We start from the raw sequence: 20,002 nt of genomic DNA, 5'->3' as shown, positions 1-20,002 counted from the left end.
TGACTTTGAAATTTTTTTTGTTAAAGTCGTTGTGAATCCGACTGTTCTTCCCGGACCCTTTTAACAATATCTTAAACATATCTTACGATATTACCAAGTGTTATAATTAATATATGCAAAATTCGATACCAAAATTAAATTCTCCGACTTTTACTAATTAAACACGCAAAGGAAGAATCTTTAGATTTTCGGACTAATGATGATGACGCATGTCTTTTGTTATTTCATAGGAACGAGGCACGTCTTTCGTTGGTTGTCTTTATTGTCTGGCTCTTTCCCTTCCTTTGTTTGCTTTGTTCAGCTTGTTTTGGTCCGTTGACTACACAAATTGCAATCAGCCTTACACATGATTTTGGGCATAACTCCCTAAAAAATCCCAAACTTTAGGTCAAGTTCCAAATCTGCCCCAATTTTTTTCATCTCAGAAAAAATCCCAAACTTTAGGTCCAATTCCAAATCTACCCAGAACTTCTTTTTGTCTCTGAAAAAATCCCAAACTTTAAGTCCAGTCCCAAACATACCATGAATTTTATCTTGTGTAAAAAAAAAATCACCAAAATTCAATTTATTTTCAAATATATACTCCCTTGATCAGTCCCAACTTGACGCAGCAATTCCACGTTGATAACCAATCCACATCCAAAAAGTAATGGGGGCTTTTTTTTAGACAAAGAAAAGTTCGAAGCAAATTTAGACTGAACCTAAAAATTAGGTTTTTTTTTTAAATTGAAAAAAGTTTTTTGGGATGGATTTGTTATCGTCTCTAACTTTCATATCTTAAAATGATTTTATTTTGGATAATTTCAATAATTTTTATTGGGTTGGATTTATTATCGAAGTGGAAATACGACGTCGATCTATACATATTACCCCATTACTTTGCTGATGTGGATTTGTTATCGACGTGGAAGTACCACGTCAAGTTAGAACAGGATTACGGGGATATATTTTTGAAAATAAATTGAAATTTGCTAATTTTTCTTGGACAAAACAAAATTCAGGGCAGATTTAGGACTGAACTTAAAGTTTGGGGTTTTTTCTAAGACAAAAAAAAGTTCAGGGAAAATTTGGGACTTGACCTAAAGTTTGGGGTGTTTTAGGGAATTCACCCATGATTTTGAGGGTGTTTCAAGAATTTTTGGAAAATGAACCTTGATTCCTCAAAACCATAGGATAAAAACAGATAAATATCGTCGGTTGATCGTAAGGTCTCTGAGTTCTTTTTTGGATATTACGACACTTTATACAAGAGTTGCGTTAAAAAATAAAAAGTTGAGACTAATAATGATTCAATTTTCCGTCATTCGATCAATCAATGCCGATATATTTGACAAATAAAAAAGCCTTGTCATGCCTCTGTTGTCATATGTAACTAATGAATTTATAATTAATGGACATCTTGATGTATTAACCTAAAGCATACACGACTTGGCCATGTGGTGATCACGAAGACCTAATGCACGTATGAAATCAAGCACGGTAATTTCAAGCGTTTTAGTAACGGATATATCACGCGACGATGATAACCGGCGAGATAAGGATGTCAAATTGTGGATTTTCGGAAATTTTATAATACAAATTTGGTGTAACTTTCTTTGGAATTTAAATTGGGTTTCGTTAACAAACGCCCCCGGTGCATTAGAGAAATCTCCTAAAAGTAAAAAGATCACACCTTTTAAGACACTTCAAAATGAAAGAATGACATACTCTATGAAAGTCCCTTCTTTTAAAAGGTACATTTTGAGTTTCCGAAACACACTTAATACGGACTTTCACAAGTGCTTAAGGGGCATTTCTTGACATTCTCGTTTTAAAATTAAATGGTAGATAGTGATGGGTATTCTCGAGGGCGATGTTATACATATACAACTAATGTAACAGAAGACTACACGTCCGGTTCTCTCTTTTAAATAAATTACTGGGCCAGATGAACAACGACACCACCATTCGAATTTCAAAATGCGTGGGACGAGCCTAACTCAAGTTACCATTTTTTACTTAACGAAATTCAAATTATACATACTAAATCTTCCGCACGCGTTGTACCTATACCTATGTCACATAAAAAGATAAAATACGAAATTGAAAATGTATATTAAAAGGAAAATAAATTAGACAAATTTCAAAACCACGGGAGATGAATTCCAAAAAACAAACCCCAAACTTTAGGTCAAGTCCCAAATCTACCATAAACTTTTTTTTGTCTCTGAAAATACCCCAAACTTTAGGTTCAGTCTCAAATCTGCCCCGAACTTTTTTTATCTCAGAAAAAACCCCGAGCTTTAACTCCAGTCTCAAATCTATCCCGAATTTTGTTTTGTGTAAAAAAATCAGCAAATTTATTTATTTTAAAAAATTACGGATCATGTTGCTAAAAGATGACGTGATCGTACTCGAATTTCGGTCAAACTCCAGAAGCCCAGTACGTGCTCTGTTACAAAAGATGACGTGGTCGGGCACAGACAAGAGTGTGATTTACTTTCCTTAATCCAGTGATTAATTACGGATTATGTTGCTAAAAACCTCCAGCCGCTTGTTAAGCCATGAGGACTCTCCAAAAGGGTTGATCCTACGCTTCACAAAAAAAACGTGTTCATGCTTTATTAATTTATTGGGAAATGAGAATAGCTTATGAAATCGACGGATTAAGCGAGTTAACGAAATGTTATTGAAAATTGAATATGACCCACGACTTAAAATCTCATAAATTAACAAAATCGAATTCACCGTGCAGTAAAAGTCTACTAAGCGATCATTAGAAACTCAGTGGTCCTTGATTGGCAGGTAACTGCGCAGAGATAAAGAGAGAGTCAAAGATTTGAAGCTTTCCTATTTACATTTTCCTAGCCATTACTATTGTTATTCATCAGGTGTATTTCTTGAGTTTAATACATCACCAACAATGACTATGAAATTCATTAAGAGTTTAGCCTAGCCTCTTTTCATTGTAGTCTTGTACTATTCTCACCTTAGAAGAGACATAAATTTTTAATAATGCATCACTAGATCAACAGGTGACTTGGTTTTACCCATATGAATCTAATTTATGGGATCACCAATCACTTATGTTTGGTTACTATCATTGTTGATTTTCTTCAATTGGCTTAAGTCCCATTCCCCTCGATGCATAGTCAGAGGATCTGTCGAATCCACTCAATAGGCATGATTCCATTTTTAATTAATTGCTTTATCACATCACGTCTCAACTACATGTGTCTCTTTTTACCATTAAAAGTTTAATTTTTTTTCAATGACTATTGTCGCTTTGCAGTGGCTATTGCCACTTGACAATCATAATGCATAGACACATAAGGTGTTGGTTTAATTCTCATTCCCAAGAACTTGGGTAGTTCTTGAATCATTGAGATAAATATTTTCTTCTCCTTCCTCTACTAGAATGTAGGAGGATAAAACATTATGTTTTTACATATATGCCTAGTAGCACATGAGTCCACCACACATTCTTTCGCATTGGCCACAATATTGGCTTGAGAAATGGCCGCAGTAATTACGTCATCAAAATCATCTACTTCAATCAAGTCGACTTTTGGTTAAGCAGGATTATCGTTTTCCCCCACAATTTTCTCTGTCTTATTTCCAAGTTACAACACGTCCACAAATGTGAACACATGTCCATTAGTGGATTTTATCTCATCTGAATCTTAGATCCAGTTAACATCACTGTATACTTCTAATACAGTGGGAAATCCACTATATAAAATGTTAGTTTTTAAGTAACCTCTCCATATAATGCTCTTGAGTAAGCATTAGACCACTATCGCTTTTTTATGAATTTCCTTAAGCTATCAATGCAACAAAAACAGAACGTGCACGATTTACAAGTGTTTGATATCAATGGCTCAAAACTTCACCAAAGAAGTAAACGCATTCAGTCACCACCATTTTTCACAATCAATTCCAGAAACTATATGAATTCTTCCTCTCACGTTTATACTTTGCTCCAAAGAAATAGACGCATTTCTTCACTAAAGCAAATCATCTCAGACTCAACAAAGAACAAACAAGCAAGAAACATCCACGCATATACAAGAGGACATTTAGAGCCTGAGTACAGCTTTAAGTGACTAAAACAAACGAACGAATCAAGCAACGAAGAGAAACCTAATCAAATTAAAACATAAACACATATTGACATCATTTAGGAATTCCATCAAGCATATGGCATGAATTTCAATCCGATGGCATACAGGTGGGCACCTTCTCGAGAGGTCACCCATTTTGGTGGTGCTCTCGTCTGAGCACGTTTAACTTTGGAGTTTCAAAGCTAAGCACTGTCGTTATGTCAAAATGAGTCTCCGTGAGTTAATTTCAGTTTTCCCACACACACACACACACACACACACACACACACACACACACACACACACACATATATATATATATATATATATATATCAGAATTGCTCTTTCCCTGTTTGGTGCATAGTTCGGTTTATTCCTACCCCTTTCGCCATCCTAGAAGCCTGCCAGGAGTCGCTCCTTGTCTAAGCCCTTTTGACCCCAGTGACCATCCCTTGCCCTCATATGACCAGGTCTTTACACTACGAGTTTGGGATATTGGTGAAGAACAAAAAATTGAGGTATTAGTGTCTCATGGGACAAAGTTCAGGCTTTTTATGGGGTTAACCCAATTCTAAATGAGTTGGTTCGGTATGGCCTGACATGTGGTTCATCGTGTCTGGCACTATAGCGATCCATGCTAGCTCAACCTATTTGTGAGCGGGTTGTCCTTGGGCATGACCACCTATGCTTCGAGTTGAGTTGTGCCAAGGCGTACCTTTTTTTTTTTTTGACCAACGGCTACTAACCATAGGTCAGGGTTGGCCCTACCCGACTAGTCAATTTGGGCCGCCCTTGCCCCGACCCACTGACAAACAAGTTGTGTGGTGCCCAAGTTGGCCCGACCGACTTAACACCGCTGTAGAGGACAACTCTTCAAAAAAGTCAAGCCATCTCCTTGAGTTTTAAAACTTCCAATCACAACTTTAACTCAAAATTTATTAGGCAATGCCTTTTCATTTTAATTACAAATAGGTTATATAGAAAGTCTTCCCATCTGACATGACACAAAATCCAGATTAACATTAATAGGGATTTCTCCTTAGACGGGGAGATATCAAGTTTGAGGGTCCGTCTCAACTCGTACAATATTTACTAACTAAATGCAAATTTCATACAATTACTACTAATGAGACCACCAATAATGTTAACTACAGAAATTTACACAACGTATCACATATTAATCAATAGCCGGCTTTTAGTCCACATTTTCATTAGGCTTCAAATCAAAATGCGATGATTATCATTCAGATTTCATCAATAAATAGTATGCCTAGCATTGTACCAAAACAAAGTATAAGGTTGAATAAGCCCAGTAAAGGGCCAAAGTGTGAAGCTTATTTAGAATATTGTATCTACAGAAGTCACGTGTTTACGGTCGGTTTCCTGACTTGGAATTTTTCTTGGTTAGAATTTCGAATTGAAATTGCACAAAACTACTTCAATAATCGTACAAGAACAGAATGGTTCAACATATTACATGGGGGAAGTCGAACTGCTAATCGAATAATGATAATCACCAGCAAAATTAGTAGGATTTAAGATAAGTTGACTTAATTTTTTGGCTATAGTGCAATATGACTTTGATCGATTTATTTCAAATGGCTTCTCTGAATCCGCAGTTCTTATAATTTTTACGAACGTTTTTAATTGTACTATACATGTTTGGAGGTGTCGTTATGAATAAGATCTAAACTTGAAAAGTGAAAATTTTGCCACCATGAAAATTCCCTAATTTTTACTCCTGAAACACGCAAAGGCAGAATCTCTAGATTCTATGACAAATGATGATGAAGCATATCTTTTTTTGTTTTTTTATTTTATTTTTCATAGGAATGAGGGATGTCTTTCGTTGGTTGTCATTATTGTCTGGCCTTTTCCCTTCCTTTGTTTGCTTTGTTCAGCTCCTGCTGTCCCTCTTTATTTATTTATTTATTGTAGGCCTACGGAGCCAAGGTCCCCTATAAATTATCACATTGTTTTTTGGTCCGTTGACTACAAATTGCAATCAGCCTACACCATATGATTTTGAGAGTATTTTCAAGATTCTTGAGAAACGGATCCCACTTCGTCGATAATCATTAACTACAAAAAAAATAAATTTCGTTGTTGAACGCAAAAATTTAAATTTTTTACGATATTTTCCATCGAAAATCGAACCATAATCTTCGTATCAAGAAACAACAACATAACACTTAATTTTTGTGTGTCAAAGTTTTATTACTTTTATATTTTATCATATGAATCCAGTTTTTTATACAAAACAAAAAGTGAGCCGGTTCCCAAGTGGATCGAGATCGGCAATCCAAGAAACAATCAGTTCGGTTCCTAATTGCAAAATTTGGATCCCGGAGTCAAATGTTGATTCTTAGTTCTAGGCCGGAAGCCGACCCATCTAGGAATCAATTATCCCTAGTGACGATAACTAGCGAACAAGATAATGATAAACTGGATTTCCCGAAATTTTAATTTGGTCCTGTTGTTTTTGAAATTTTAAAATTGGGTCCTGTTAATAAGCGTTTCAAAGCACTAGTTAAGTTAATTAAAAGCGAAAATAACACTTTTCAAGACACTTTTTAAGTGAAAAGAATTACATATTTTAACAAGTGTTCGAGAGACATTTTTTTTTACATTTTCCTTTTAAATTAAATGGTTGATAGTGAGATGTTATTCTCATGGCGATGTGCTACATATACAACAAACGAAATAGAAGGCTACATGCCTGGTTCTCTCTTTTAAAATGTAATGCCTGGTCAAAATGAACGACGACGCCCCGCTTGAAATTTGGAAATGGGTGGGATGAGAGTAACTCAAATTACCATTTCATTCTTAATAATGTCTTAATTATGTATATGAAATTCTTTGTATGCATTATCAGACTGTCAAAATGAGTCATAAACCCATTTCTTAACCTATATTTGATGGACTAGGTTATTATATGTGTTAGTTATATTTGGTAAATAGATCATATGGGTGTTAAATAGATTCGCAATTTACTTACACCCAACCCACTTTTGTGACTCTCTTCACTCTCTCTCGCCATCACTTAATCTCTAGTTTGCTCATTCCGCGCTTTCACCTCAGTTTGAGTACGAGCTTCCTAGATTGGATTAAACATTGAAGTGTTTTCGTAATATGAATTGGGTTAGATCATGTATAAGTTGAGTATGAGTTGAGTCGAGTATCAGTCATTAGATTTGTATTGTATGGAAATTTATCAAAACGGATTAAATGTGTCAATTTGTATTGGATTATTTTCAAACCAACCTACTCATTCGACGAGCCTACACGCTATATACATGTCAGATACAAGATTAGCAACATATAAAAAGGAAAAAAAAAAGTAATTAGACAAATTTCAAAACCGTGGCCATGGAGATGCATCCTCCCTCGGATGCGACGCCTAAGTACCATTCGCCTCCTTCCCCAGCGCTTTGTAGACTGGCGGTTTTGGAATCACGGCACGCCACAAAGTCAAACTTGAACTTCGACTTCGTCAGACAAATTTGGTCGAAGAACTTGACAGGAAAGCTCAACAACATACATACATACATCCTCTGTTACATTAAAGAAGATGACGCGGTCGGGCACAAGACAAGAGAGTGTGATTAACTCTCCTTAATCCAGTGATTAATTTACGGATTATTGAGAAATGCAGTAAATTAGCGCGAGTAGCTCACGAAATCCACGGATTAAGTCGGAGTTATCGAAATATTATTGAAAGTTGAACATGACCCGCGACTCGAAATCGCATGTAAATTAACAAAACTCGAACTCATCGCGCCACGAGAATCTGCAGATGATCATTGGGAAAGTCAGCAGTCATTGATCAGCAGCAGGTAAACCGCTCAGAAACAGAGAGAGAGAGAGAGAGAGTCAACGACTTGAAGCTCTCGAAGCTTTTCCTATTTACATTTTCCCAAGCGATCACAAACCCCAACCCATCACCACCATCGCCATCACGGCTCGCATTCATCGATACAGAACCAGATTCGAATCCTCCAAAGCCGACCATCTTTCTCTCTCTCTGTTTCTCTCTGCAAATAGGAAGCTCTAATGGAGATAAAGGAGCAATACATGCCAGCATACATACAGCAAGAACACCCTCCTCCTTCCCCCCCAAAAAAAACAGAGGCAAGAAACGGGGAAGGGGAGCGAGTCGAAAGCGGCGTCGATGGAAATGGTTCAAAAGTGGCAGCCAAAGAAGAGGTAGAAGAAGCAGAGGGTGGAGACGAGGACGATGGCCTCGAGGACGGACACCAGCTTGAAGACCACGTCGTCGAAGAAGGAGAGCTGGATGTTGACCCGCTTCCACCGGAAAGCGCTCCCCAGGAACTTCACCCTTGCCCACCACGACGCCGCCCGGTCCCTCCTCGCCGCCCTCCCCATCGACCACAGCCCCCACCTCCACCTCCTCCTCCTCCTCCTCCTCTTCTCCTTCTCCTCCCCCACCCCCGTCCCCGCCCCCGCAGCCGCCGCCGTCGCCATTTCCTCCTCCCTCATTTCGCCTCGAAATCCCTCCCGAATCTCGAAACGCCGACGCTAGCAGCGAAATGGGTTTCTCGTTTCTCTCCCTTCCTCTCTCTTTCTCTCTCTCTCTCTCTCTCTCTACTGGTCCGGTGATGGAGAGAGGGTGGAGGGCGTGGGGGGTGGTTATAACGGGGGTGGTAGGAACAGGGGAATATCATCGGCTCTTTTGTTTTTTTTTTTCGCTTACAGAGCACGGATCGATTCGGGGGGGCATGGTGGGGATTTCGGGGATCAATCGGGGGCATTGCCGTAATTTCGATGGCATAGAGAGAGAGAGAGAGAGAGAGAGAGAGAGAGAGAGAGAGAGAGAATGGGAATGAGACTCACAAGTCACAACCCTCGTTGTGATTGGGTCTGAGGATGTTGTCGAGAGATATTTGTTCTCCGTACCCAAAATTAGCAGAACCTCTCTCTGGTTCTGGTACGAACTCGACTCGAATTTGTTAATCGGTTCGATCTTTTCCTGTCATCCTATATCTTTTTGCTGGCATCCCTGCGAAGGCTTCTACGCCCCCTTTGACGATCCCAACAGACAAAAGAACAGTAACTATATCTAACTGCGTGGATGGAACAAAATGAATATGGGCCCGGATTCCATGGTTCCTTGTTCTAACGAAACGATAGCTAATCCTAGATCAATGAGGGACGGACGCGCTCGCGAATCCACCCGAATCCTTCATCCACGCAAAGCCTGTCGAAGAGGGATCGAGAGTCGAAAGAAGGAACAAAGATCCACCCGATTTCACCTAGTCCGCGACCAAAGAAGGCGGCGCGCGGAAGCTCGAGGAAAGAGAGAGAGAGACGGGCATGAACTCGACGGTGATGGAAGAGCATTGCATGACGCTCCCCCCGAAGATCAATTCGCAGGGATTACAAGTGAAGGGTTACTGGGAACACGGCGTGCTCCAGTTCGCGATGCCGCAGCTGCAGCTGCAGATGGTGTTTATCTTCGCCGTCTCGCAAGCCTGCCATTTCGTCCTGAAGCACGTTGGCCTGCCTCCCTTCGCCACGCAGCTCCTCGTACGGTTTCCCTCGTCCTCCTCTCTACCACGCCGTTTTTTTTTTCTTCTCTTTACTTCTTTTTTGCCTGAGGAAAGAACGGAATTCACTGTTTAGATGCTAATAATGAGCGCGGAACTTTGTTCGGTTTCGGGGCGGAACTAATATAGGCAGGGATCATGCTTGGGACTACGATGATCGGGAAGAACAAGAATATGAAGAAGTTCCTGTTTCCGAACTTTGGGGTTGACGATTCGCAGGCGCAGGAGATCCTGGATGCAGTGGAGCTGTTAGGGTACACGCTGTTTTTGTTCCTGAGCGGGGTGAAGACGGACATGGGGATGCTACGGAAGGTCGGGAAGAAGTCATGGACAATTGGGGTGGCGGCCACCCTGGTCCCGCTAATGGTAGGCGGCGCTGCCCTTTTAGCTCTCGCCGACCTCCGCAAGCCCGATGTTCCAGAGATCGTGGCCCTGACATCGGTGCAGTCCGTTACTGTCTTCCCTGTGATCTCATGCCTCCTCAACGACCTCAAGATCCAGAACTCCGAGCTGGGCCGCCTCGCATTGTCCTCGTCCCTTGTGAGCAACGTCCTCGCCATATTGCTCCTGTTCCTTACATCGCTCATGAGGTTGAAAAAGGCGGACGCTTACAAGAACTTCGCCATGACCGCGGGCTATCTCTTGGTGGTCACACTCATCGCGCGGCCCGCAATGCTCTGGATGATCAGGCAGACCCCCGAGGGCAGGCCGGTGAAGGAGAGCTACCTCCGTGCAATCCTGGCCACGCTCCTGCTGTCCTCGCTCTTGTCCAAGTACTTAGGCCAATCGATTCTGTTCGGGTCTATTATTCTCGGGCTGGTTGTGCCCGATGGTCCCCCGCTGGGTTCCACGATAGTGAACAAGCTGGACTGCTTCTTCGTTGGCTTCCTCCTGCCGATCTACGTGACGGTCACAGCCACGAAGGTGGACCTGACGGTACTGATGGCCTCTGTCGAAGGGCTGAAGGTCGAGCTAACCCTTGTCTCCATTGTGTTCGTGTCCAAGTTCGCATCATGTTTCGTGCCCCCGCTGCTCTGTCAGATGCCCGTCAAAGACTCGCTGGCCCTCGCCCTGATCCTGTGCTGCAAGGGGGTCGTCGAGCTAGGTATATATCGGTACCTCCACGAGATGGAGTTCTTCAGTGAGAGCCGGATGGGGCTCGCCCTGATGGCCGTGCTCGCTTTGGCGAGCCTCATGCCTATCCTGGTGAAGCTTCTATTCAACAAATCTAGGAAGTATGCGGGCTACCAGAAGCGCAATGTCGTCCATCTGAAGCCCGATTCGGAGGTCCCAGTCCTGGCCTGCATCCACCGGGCCGATCAGATCAACCCTGTGATAGACCTAGTCGACGCCTTTTACCCAACCCTGGAGGGCCCCGTACGGGTCTACGTGCTCCACCTGATCAAGATGGTGGGACGGGCCATGCCCATCTTCATCTCCCACGAGCTCCAAAATAAGGTGGCCAACGGCACGTCCTACTCGGACCATCTCATCTCTGCCTTTTCCCACTACGCACGTAGCAACCCCGGGGCCATCCAGGCCAGCATCTTCACCGCTGTGTCGCCTCCGAAGCTCATGTATGAGGACATATGCCACACCGCCCTGGACAACCTGACCGCCCTCATCCTCCTCCCCTTCCACAAGAGGTGGTCGTCCATCGATGGCTCCGTCGTGTCTGAGGACAACCACATTCGCAGCCTCAACTGCAGCGTACTCCAGTGGGCGCCTTGCTCCGTTGGCATACTCATCGATCGCGGGGGATCTCCAAATGCCGCCGCTGCCTCGGATGAGCCGTTCCGCGTGGCCGTGTTCTTCCTAGGCGGGAATGACGACCGAGAGGCCCTGGCCCTTGCCAGGCGGATGGCCAGGGACCCCCAGCTCTACCTGACGGTACTGCACCTAGGTGTCGACGAGGAGGACGGGTGCATCATCAGCTGGGACAAGATGATCGACGGGGAGACGCTGAAGGTCTTCAAGGAAGGATTTTTGGGGAAGAACGTCGAGTACCAGAAGGAGATTGTGAAGGACGGCCCGAAGACGGCCAGGCTGGTCAGGTCCCTGGCACACCAGTTCGATCTGATCCTCGTTGGACGTCGACACGGGCTCGAATGCATCCAGACCGCAGGGCTCTCGACATGGACTGAGCTCCCAGAGCTCGGGATTTTAGGGGACCTACTGGCCTCCACCGATCTCGACACCAGTTGTTCGGCTCTGGTAGTGCAGCAACAGCAAAGGCTTTAGCCATAGCATAGTCGTGGCTTATTAGCATCGTACCTCTGCCATCCTTTTTTCCACTCTTTGGTTCTCTACGTGTACTAACAAATCAGTGGTTTTTAGCATGTTGAACTCTTTATTCTCAACACATGTAAGAGCAAATCTACCGTTTTTTTTCCTTTGTTCAAATGAGGGATTCACGGTTCGAATTAAATGACCAAGTTGATACTTTTTATGTTTGTCGGAAATATCTATCTCTATTGAGTATCAGAAAATTCCAAACTTTAGCACGTTACAAAATAAGGGCAGTCCGAATTTGTTGTCACACAAGATCGGATCGACAATTGCGACCTTACCAGCAATTAGCTGAGATTACTAAATCCTCGTGATTTAACATGGCAGGCTACATAAGATAGCACTTTGGTAATCTTAGGTTGATCGGTGGTATATCTTGCTGAAGTTAATCACGTTTTAGGAAAATCATATGGGTTAATCCATGTATTAAGGACTATCGTGCGCATTTGGTTATCTATTCATCAATGTCTACGATTACCCAATAGACGCATCCCCTTCACTATCCACGTCGGTACTTTATATATCGCGTTATTAATTGTTCAAAGATTTGCATATTATATGGTTATGAGACAATTTTGTAAGTTGGCTACAATGAAACACCCATCTTGTATTGGATTCAAGAAAGAAAGATCAATTTTGATATTTTTCATTAAAATTCTATAAATAAATGTATTTATGGTTTTAATATCTTTTTGGATGCGTTTGTTTCGCGGAAAATGAACATTTTTCTCAAAATGATCACTTGTATCAATTATAAAAATAAACGAATGAAAAATATTTTCATTGTTCACAAAAATGTTTGGTCGTAAAATACTGTGGACAGCGAAAACATTTTTTTATTGACTTATTATTTCAAGCAATACAAGCAACTTTTTTAGGAAAATATGTTTTTGGTCAAATAGGAAAATATTTTCCAAATCTTTCATTTTCCGAAAAAAAAATGGAGCTTTTGTCTATGTGGACATGCTCATTGCAGAGAATTGAGAAGGAAAGGATTTCGTGCATTTGAACCATCAAGATAGGGATCTTGAATATCAAGATTACGTACTATGGCAAAGCTTGTACAACAGTTTTGACTAAACTAAAATCTCCTCTCCGCTTTAGTCATCAACTTCTCTTCCAACCCTCTAATTCCATATTAACCCTTGCTAGGACCCAAGTAAACATCCATTTCTTGGATTGGCCCCAGTCTAAGGGTATTCCTAAGTATTTCCTAGTCTTCTCAATGATCGGGACTCCCAATTCTTGCGCCATATTCCTCTTTAGGTACTGCAGGTAGCCATTGCTGAAGTATACTCTCGACTTATTTAGGTTAATAGCTTGACCGCTGGTTCAATAGATTTGCCAGATTTTGACATTCCATTACTATTCCATCCAGAATGAAGATCGTGTCATCTGCAAATAAGAGTTGCGATAGCTAATGTCAATCCTAGTTCCAAAAACAAATTGATGGGCGAAGATGTAGTAGGTCTTTATAACAACCATTTGGAGTACTGTCTTTCCTTGCTTCTTTGCAAGCAATCTAAAGAACATGTCTTGCTGTGTGCCCTCCAAAAAGTGACACTGTGTGCTCGACATGGCTGAGAGGGTCTTGCTAATGTCAATTCTAGAATTTGATATGGCTGTCTTTCCTCACCTCTAAAAAGATGTAGGTCTTTGCAGCCCTTTTTGGTTGATGGATCTGCCAATATCGGGCCATGCCAAATCTAAATTGACAACATAACAGCTGGCCCTTCCAAAAAGTTGAGGGTATTGCTATTGTGTCCGAGAAGCCATTAATAGAAGCAGGAAATTTTCTTTGGTTATGTAATTTAGGCACCACTTTTTTGTATTTTTAAGCCAAAATATATGACAAGCTTTCAAGCGCTACAGATAAAATATGCTTCAGGAGGACTTTATCCTATCGTCCAAACAGGTGTACTGGAAAAGCACAATGATTCATAAAAACTGAAAATGAGAGATAAAATTTGAAGGAATTAGGAGATCGTTAGTAATATCATGCTGTTAAATCATGAAAACACTGAAAGTTTCGTTGTAAGCAGTTGATATTTGAAAACACTAAGTTTCGTTTGTACTTAAGTGTGTGTGCGTGTGCGTGTGGTGATGAGACTTTCCTGTCTACCTTGCCAATGTGGGTATGGAGAAAGATGAGCTTTACATGTCGACTGAATTCATCTTCAGCGATAAATATGGCTTGCACAGCCTGTTGATTATTTCTGATCACGATGGCTGCTCAAGTGATGTCACAATCGATACTAGGAATAATGCTGCTCTATAATCACTCATGAGGCAATTTAGATGTAAGGGCTGATGGCTCCAAACAAAAGGCTTTCATATTGTGACCTGATTTAAAGGGTGGATGCCTTCTGTTATAGTTCAAGGAACTCCTAAAGTTTATAAAACATCTTTGTTATAGGTAATCATCCTAGATCTGCAGAATCTGATGATTGCCTGTAATTATCTGAGGTCATGCCTGCCTTTGGAAATTGAGCATATAAGCTACTTGGTGCCAGAGATAACTTGATCGTACAAGTTCTTTAACTGTTCAGGTTAACTACATAAATACACATGCAACTTCAACTCTTGCTGGAGATCTGGCCGAGATTAATGCCATAAAAAAGGTGTTCAAGGACACCTCAGGGATCAAAATAAATGCAACCAAGGTAATCTCTCTCTCTCTCTCTCTCTCTCTCCGATTGACTTGTTTTAACAAATTATACCTTTTTAGTCTATCATTGGACACTGTCTTGGTGCTGCTGGAGGTTTGGAAGCTATTGCCACCGTGAAAGCGATCACGACAGGGTGGCTTCATCCCAGTATTAACCAATTTGTATGTACTTTCTACTCGACCAGCTTATAAATAAATAGCTGTCAGCTGTGAAACGATGAATACTGACTTAACGAAGAGATCAGTAGAATTCACTTGGCAAGGTGTTATCGAGTAATAATCTACAAACTAGCATGTAGTCAAAACTACTAACTTATAACACGAGAAAGTTACAGAATCATCTCTGAGCAGTACTTCAAAGGACGAGGCATTCTGAAAAGAAGCCCCAAGTAATTACCATTGTTGCTTAGAAATGGCACACGAAAATGGCACACCCAGGATTACCATAATCAGAAACCGAAACACGTAAATGGATAAATTATCGATTCGCGTACCTGATTTGAAATCCATCGAATTTGACGTGGAATTTGCAACGGTTTCCGAACACGAACTCAAGTGCATCTCCCCTATACCCTTCGTCGGACACTGGCCTAATGAGATTGCCACTCACGATAAGAAATTCCTCTCTAGATCTGTATGTGAGTCAGATTGTGCATCATCAGGTTAAGAGAGAGACTTGAGCGCTATATATAGAGTTTTCAACCACGGGCCCTCTCATTACGGGCCAGGCCGTACTCGGCCCACACTAGCTAGCCCCATATTAGACTTATTAAGAACTCACATATCTCACCTTTATTAGACCAAATTAATTTAGTTAATTTCAATTAATGAAGCCCACGTTAGGAAATTCTTACATTCTCCCACTTGGGCGATATTAATTGAAACAGAACTGTGTGCACACTCTTATGTTGGTCTAGAAATTATTCTTAATAGTTAATCCGTTCTCATAAAGTCTCGAACACCGAATCATGGTGGTAACTGTATGTACTCACGCAGAGCCTTCCATGGTCACAAGTGCTTTCAACTTTACTGATGTAGATTTAATATGGTAATGTGGTAAATGAACAATACCTCATAATGAGTGATACTTCATGTGTTGTCCATTTTGTCAGTCCAAATTCTCTCTCCTCAAGTGTCACAAAACCTAGTATGTCACCAGAGAATATCCTTCATGGTTCCAATGAATCTACATATGTCTTACCCTTATAGTTAACTATTCATTATGTGTAACAAGACATATCGATAAGGCTAATACCAAGAATGCCCCTAGCCTGTACTCAAGGTTTACACAATGCCTCGAGATTTTCATCATATATATACATATATATATATATACATATATATATATATATATATATATATATATGTACTCAACGTGATAAAATTACATTCACAAATACCTCATTGAATGCAAAAAGTTAATACATATCTAAATGCTACAAAATGTAATAAAATCATATACAAATTTCATAAGAGCAACACAAAACTAAATAGCTCCCACTAATTAACAAAGTCCCATGATACTCCTAAACCCATGTTAATGACATGTCGATCAAATACACAAGGGCGAAGTCCTTCAGTTAGTGGATCTGCAATCATATTATTTGTCGAAATGTGTTCTACTGCAATGTCACAATTTTGAATTGTTTCCTTTATGGTCAGGAACTTGACCTCCATGTACTTAGACCCCTTGAGACCTCTGTTATTGTTGATAAATAATACTGCAGCTTTGTTGTCACAATACAACTGTATGGGTCTATCTACAAAATCAAATACGGTCAATTCCCTAATGAGGTTTCGGAGCCAAATAGCATGAGTAGCGGCCGAAAAGCATGCTACGAACTCCGCTTGCATGGTAGAGGATGAAATGGATTTCTGTTTCTCGCTTTTCCATGATATTGCACCTCCTGCTAACAGAAAAATGTATCCTGTTGTCGACTTCTTGTCATCCTGATAGCCAGCAAAGTTTGCATCCGAATACCCTACTAGCTGCAGGTCCTGAACATGTTTGTAAATCAGCATATAATTTCTTGTCCTCTTTAAGTACCCCAAAACCTTCTTGGCAGCAACCCAGTGATTGTGTCCTGGATTTGACTGATATCTGCCTAAAAGTTCTGTTGCAAAAGCAATATCTGGTCTAGTACATACTTGAGCATACATAATACTCTCAAGTGCACTAGCATAAGGTACATTCTTCATTTGGGCTTTTTCAAAATCTGAATGAGGACACTGTGACAAACTCAACTTATCACCCTTAATGATAAGAGCAATATTTGGCTTGCATTGCTGCATGTTGAATCTTTCTAAGATACTATCAAAATATGCCCTCTGAGATAAACCCAATAGTCGGCGAGAACGATTCCTATGAATCTCAATGCCAAGAACAAAAGATGCCTCACCAAGGTCCTTCACATTAAAGTTCTTTGACAATATCCGCTTTGTCTCATGTAGTAAACCAAAGTCACTGCTCGCAAGCAGGATATCATCCACATAGAGTATAAGGAAAATGAATTTCCTCCCACTGACCTTGCAGTATACACTAATCTACTTTGTTCTCAATAAAACCAAATAAAGTGACAACACTATGAAACTTCAAGTATCATTGTCTAGAAGCTTGCTTGAGACCATAAATAGACTTTTTCAGTCTACATACAAGCGTACCTGAATCATCTGCCGCAAAACCTTCAGGTTGCATCATATAGACTTCTTCGTTAAGGTCTCCATTGAGAAAGGCTGTTTTAACATCCATCTGGTGTAACTCCATATCGAAATGAGCTACCAATGTCATGATTACTCTAAAAGAATCTTTAGAAGAGAATGGAGAAAAAGTTGCTTCATAGTCTACTCCTTCTCTCTGAGTGAAACCCTTGGCTACCAGTCGGGCTTTAAACTTCTCAATCTTTCATTTGGAATCCATTTTAGTCTTATATACCCATTTGCAACCAATAGATCTGTAACCTTCAAGTAATTCAGCAAGTTTCCAAACACCATTTTGCTTCATAGATTGCATTTCATCTCTCATTGCATCTAACCACAGTTCTGACTAAGGACAAGAAACAGCTTCTGCATAAGTCATTGGATCAGTCACAAAACCGATATCGTAGTCTTGCTCTCCTATATAGACTAAATAGCCTGGTGGTAGAGCTGATCGTCTCTCTCTAATGGATCTCCTAACTGGAGTAGCAATAGTCTCATCCTGCACTTGAGAGGCTTGAGGAACTTCATCAGGAGCTATCTCAGCAACAGGATCCTGAGCCTCAACAGGTTTAGTCTGTGGTATGGGAGTCTCCACAATTATCTGTATGGGAGGAGAAAAAGATATAACATTACCCACCGTACTATTATCCTCAATAGTCTGTGAGTAGCTACTTTCTTCGGCCACATCAAACTCCAAAAACTTCGCTATCTGTGATTCCACAATTCTTGTGCCTCCATTGGGATTATAGAACCGATATCTCTTTGAATGTTCCGGGTAAGATACAAAGTAACACCGAGTGGTTCTGGAGTCCAACTTACTTAATGTTGAATTATATAACTTCACTTCTGCAGGACATCCCCAAACCTTAAGATGGTTTAAGATAGGCTTACGTCCAGTCCATAACTCAAAAGGAGTCAATGGGACAACTTTAGTAGGTACACGATTTAGAATGTACAAAGTTGTTTTCAAAACTTCACCCCACAGAAAATCAGGTAAGTTTGTCCTACTAATTATACTCCTCACCATTTCCATAAGGGTGCGATTGCGCTTTACGGCCACACCATTCTGCTCAGGACTTCCAAGCATAGTAAACTGAGCCACTATCCCAGAATCCTCCAAGTATTTGGCAAATGGCCCTTTAAGCTGTCCAACATCGCCGTGCTTGCCATAATACTCTCTACCTCGGTCAGATCTAACAACCTTTATGACCTTTCCCAACTGTTTCTCGACTTCAGTCTGAAAAATCTTAAACTTGTCAAGAGACTCGGACTTTTTCTTAATCAAGTACAGAAAATCATATCGGGAATAGTCATCAATAAATGTGATGAAATAAAAATTTCTACACAAGGTTGTCGTATAAGGTCCACAAATATCAGTATGCATGACCTCCACCAGATCAGAACTTCGGACTGTAGTTTTCTTCCTTATCTTGATTATTTTACCTTTACAACAGTCTACACATGTCTCCAGGTCATTTTTAAGAGCATGCAGGATGTTAGTTTTTATCGGTCTTTCTACTCTATCCTTAAAGATGTGATCAAGCCGTTTATGCCACAATGCATAGGACTGCTCCTTAGGTAAAGGTCTTTTGGACACAACCCTTTCAGCCGTATAAGCGACATATATGTCATTGGGAGATAAACACAATCTGTACAATCCATTGGATATATTACAATACCCAATCTTATTTGAATCATGAAACAAGGAAATAACATTGTTCTTGATTTCAAAAGAGTAGCCATACATGTCCAAACACGATACGGAAACTAAGTTCCGTCTAAAAGAAGGTACATAGAAAGTGTCTTTTAACATCAATCTAAAACCAGAGTCTAGAATTAAAATAACATCTCCCACAAACGCCACGTCGACTTTCTCGTTGTTTCCCATAATGAGTCTTGATTCATCTTGATTTGGCGTCCTCCGGTTTATGAATCCCTGTATGGTAAATGCAACATGATTAGTTGCACCGCTATCAAGCCACAAAGAACTGGATGGTGCTTTTGATAGGTTGGATTCACAAACAAGTGCCAAAGAATCATTACCTGCAGGCTCACATTTGAAGATCCAAGTTTTGAATTTTCCACAGTCGTTCTTTATGTGACATTTCTTCTTACAAAAAAAGCAACGGTCACCATCCTTCTTGAAGGATGTTTTCTTTGGACCCATATCGTCAAATTGACCGGTAGTTTCATGAGTACCTTTATGAGTACGATTTCTGAACTTCTTATTCTTCCTCTTGTGGGAACCAGAAACATATAAGGCTAGATGCCCTCTTTCCTCCTTAAGTTTCTCTTCCTCTACCACCACCCTAACTATCAAGTCATTAACTGACCAAGTCTCATCTTGGGAATTATAATTTGTCTTTATAATCCCAAAATCGGGTGTTCAGGGCGTTCAGGGCTTGATGCACAATGCAAGCATCAGGAATGGAAACATTAAAAGCTTGAAACTTTGTCTTTTGGTCTACCATCCTAAGGACATAATCTCTAACCCCAGCAGTACCATCATATTTCATATTGAGGAGCCTTTGAAGAAGTGTACCAACCTCAGCATTAGATGAAATGCGATTTCTAGCCTCTAAGGCTGCCATCATTTCCTTAGCAGTACAGTTAGCTGGCAAACAACTTTTCAAGTGTTCTTGAATGAATTTCTTCATTGTCAATAAGCAAATCTGATTGCTATTTTCCCAGGCAGCAT

The 20,002-nt window shown here is 40.7% G+C and overlaps 1 protein-coding gene across 1 annotated transcript; it reads left to right on the top strand.

The window, feature by feature from the left end:
• Window positions 1-9,239: 9,239 nt before the first annotated feature.
• LOC115688934 (cation/H(+) antiporter 4-like) lies at window positions 9,240-12,012 on the top strand. Its single transcript, XM_030614896.2, has 2 exons — window positions 9,240-9,630; window positions 9,780-12,012. Exons 1-2 carry the CDS (start codon window positions 9,418-9,420, stop codon window positions 11,889-11,891), a joined length of 2,325 nt encoding a protein of 774 aa, XP_030470756.1. The 5' UTR covers window positions 9,240-9,417; the 3' UTR covers window positions 11,892-12,012.
• Window positions 12,013-20,002: the final 7,990 nt, after the last annotated feature.

The sequence above is a fragment of the Syzygium oleosum genome, unplaced genomic scaffold (genome assembly GCF_021117445.2).
Source record: "Syzygium oleosum isolate NSW1041296 unplaced genomic scaffold, Sole_v2.1 Sole_v2.18, whole genome shotgun sequence".
In the NCBI taxonomy this organism is placed as follows: Eukaryota; Viridiplantae; Streptophyta; class Magnoliopsida; order Myrtales; family Myrtaceae; genus Syzygium; species Syzygium oleosum.
This window is presented reverse-complemented; position numbering and strand designations above follow the sequence as displayed.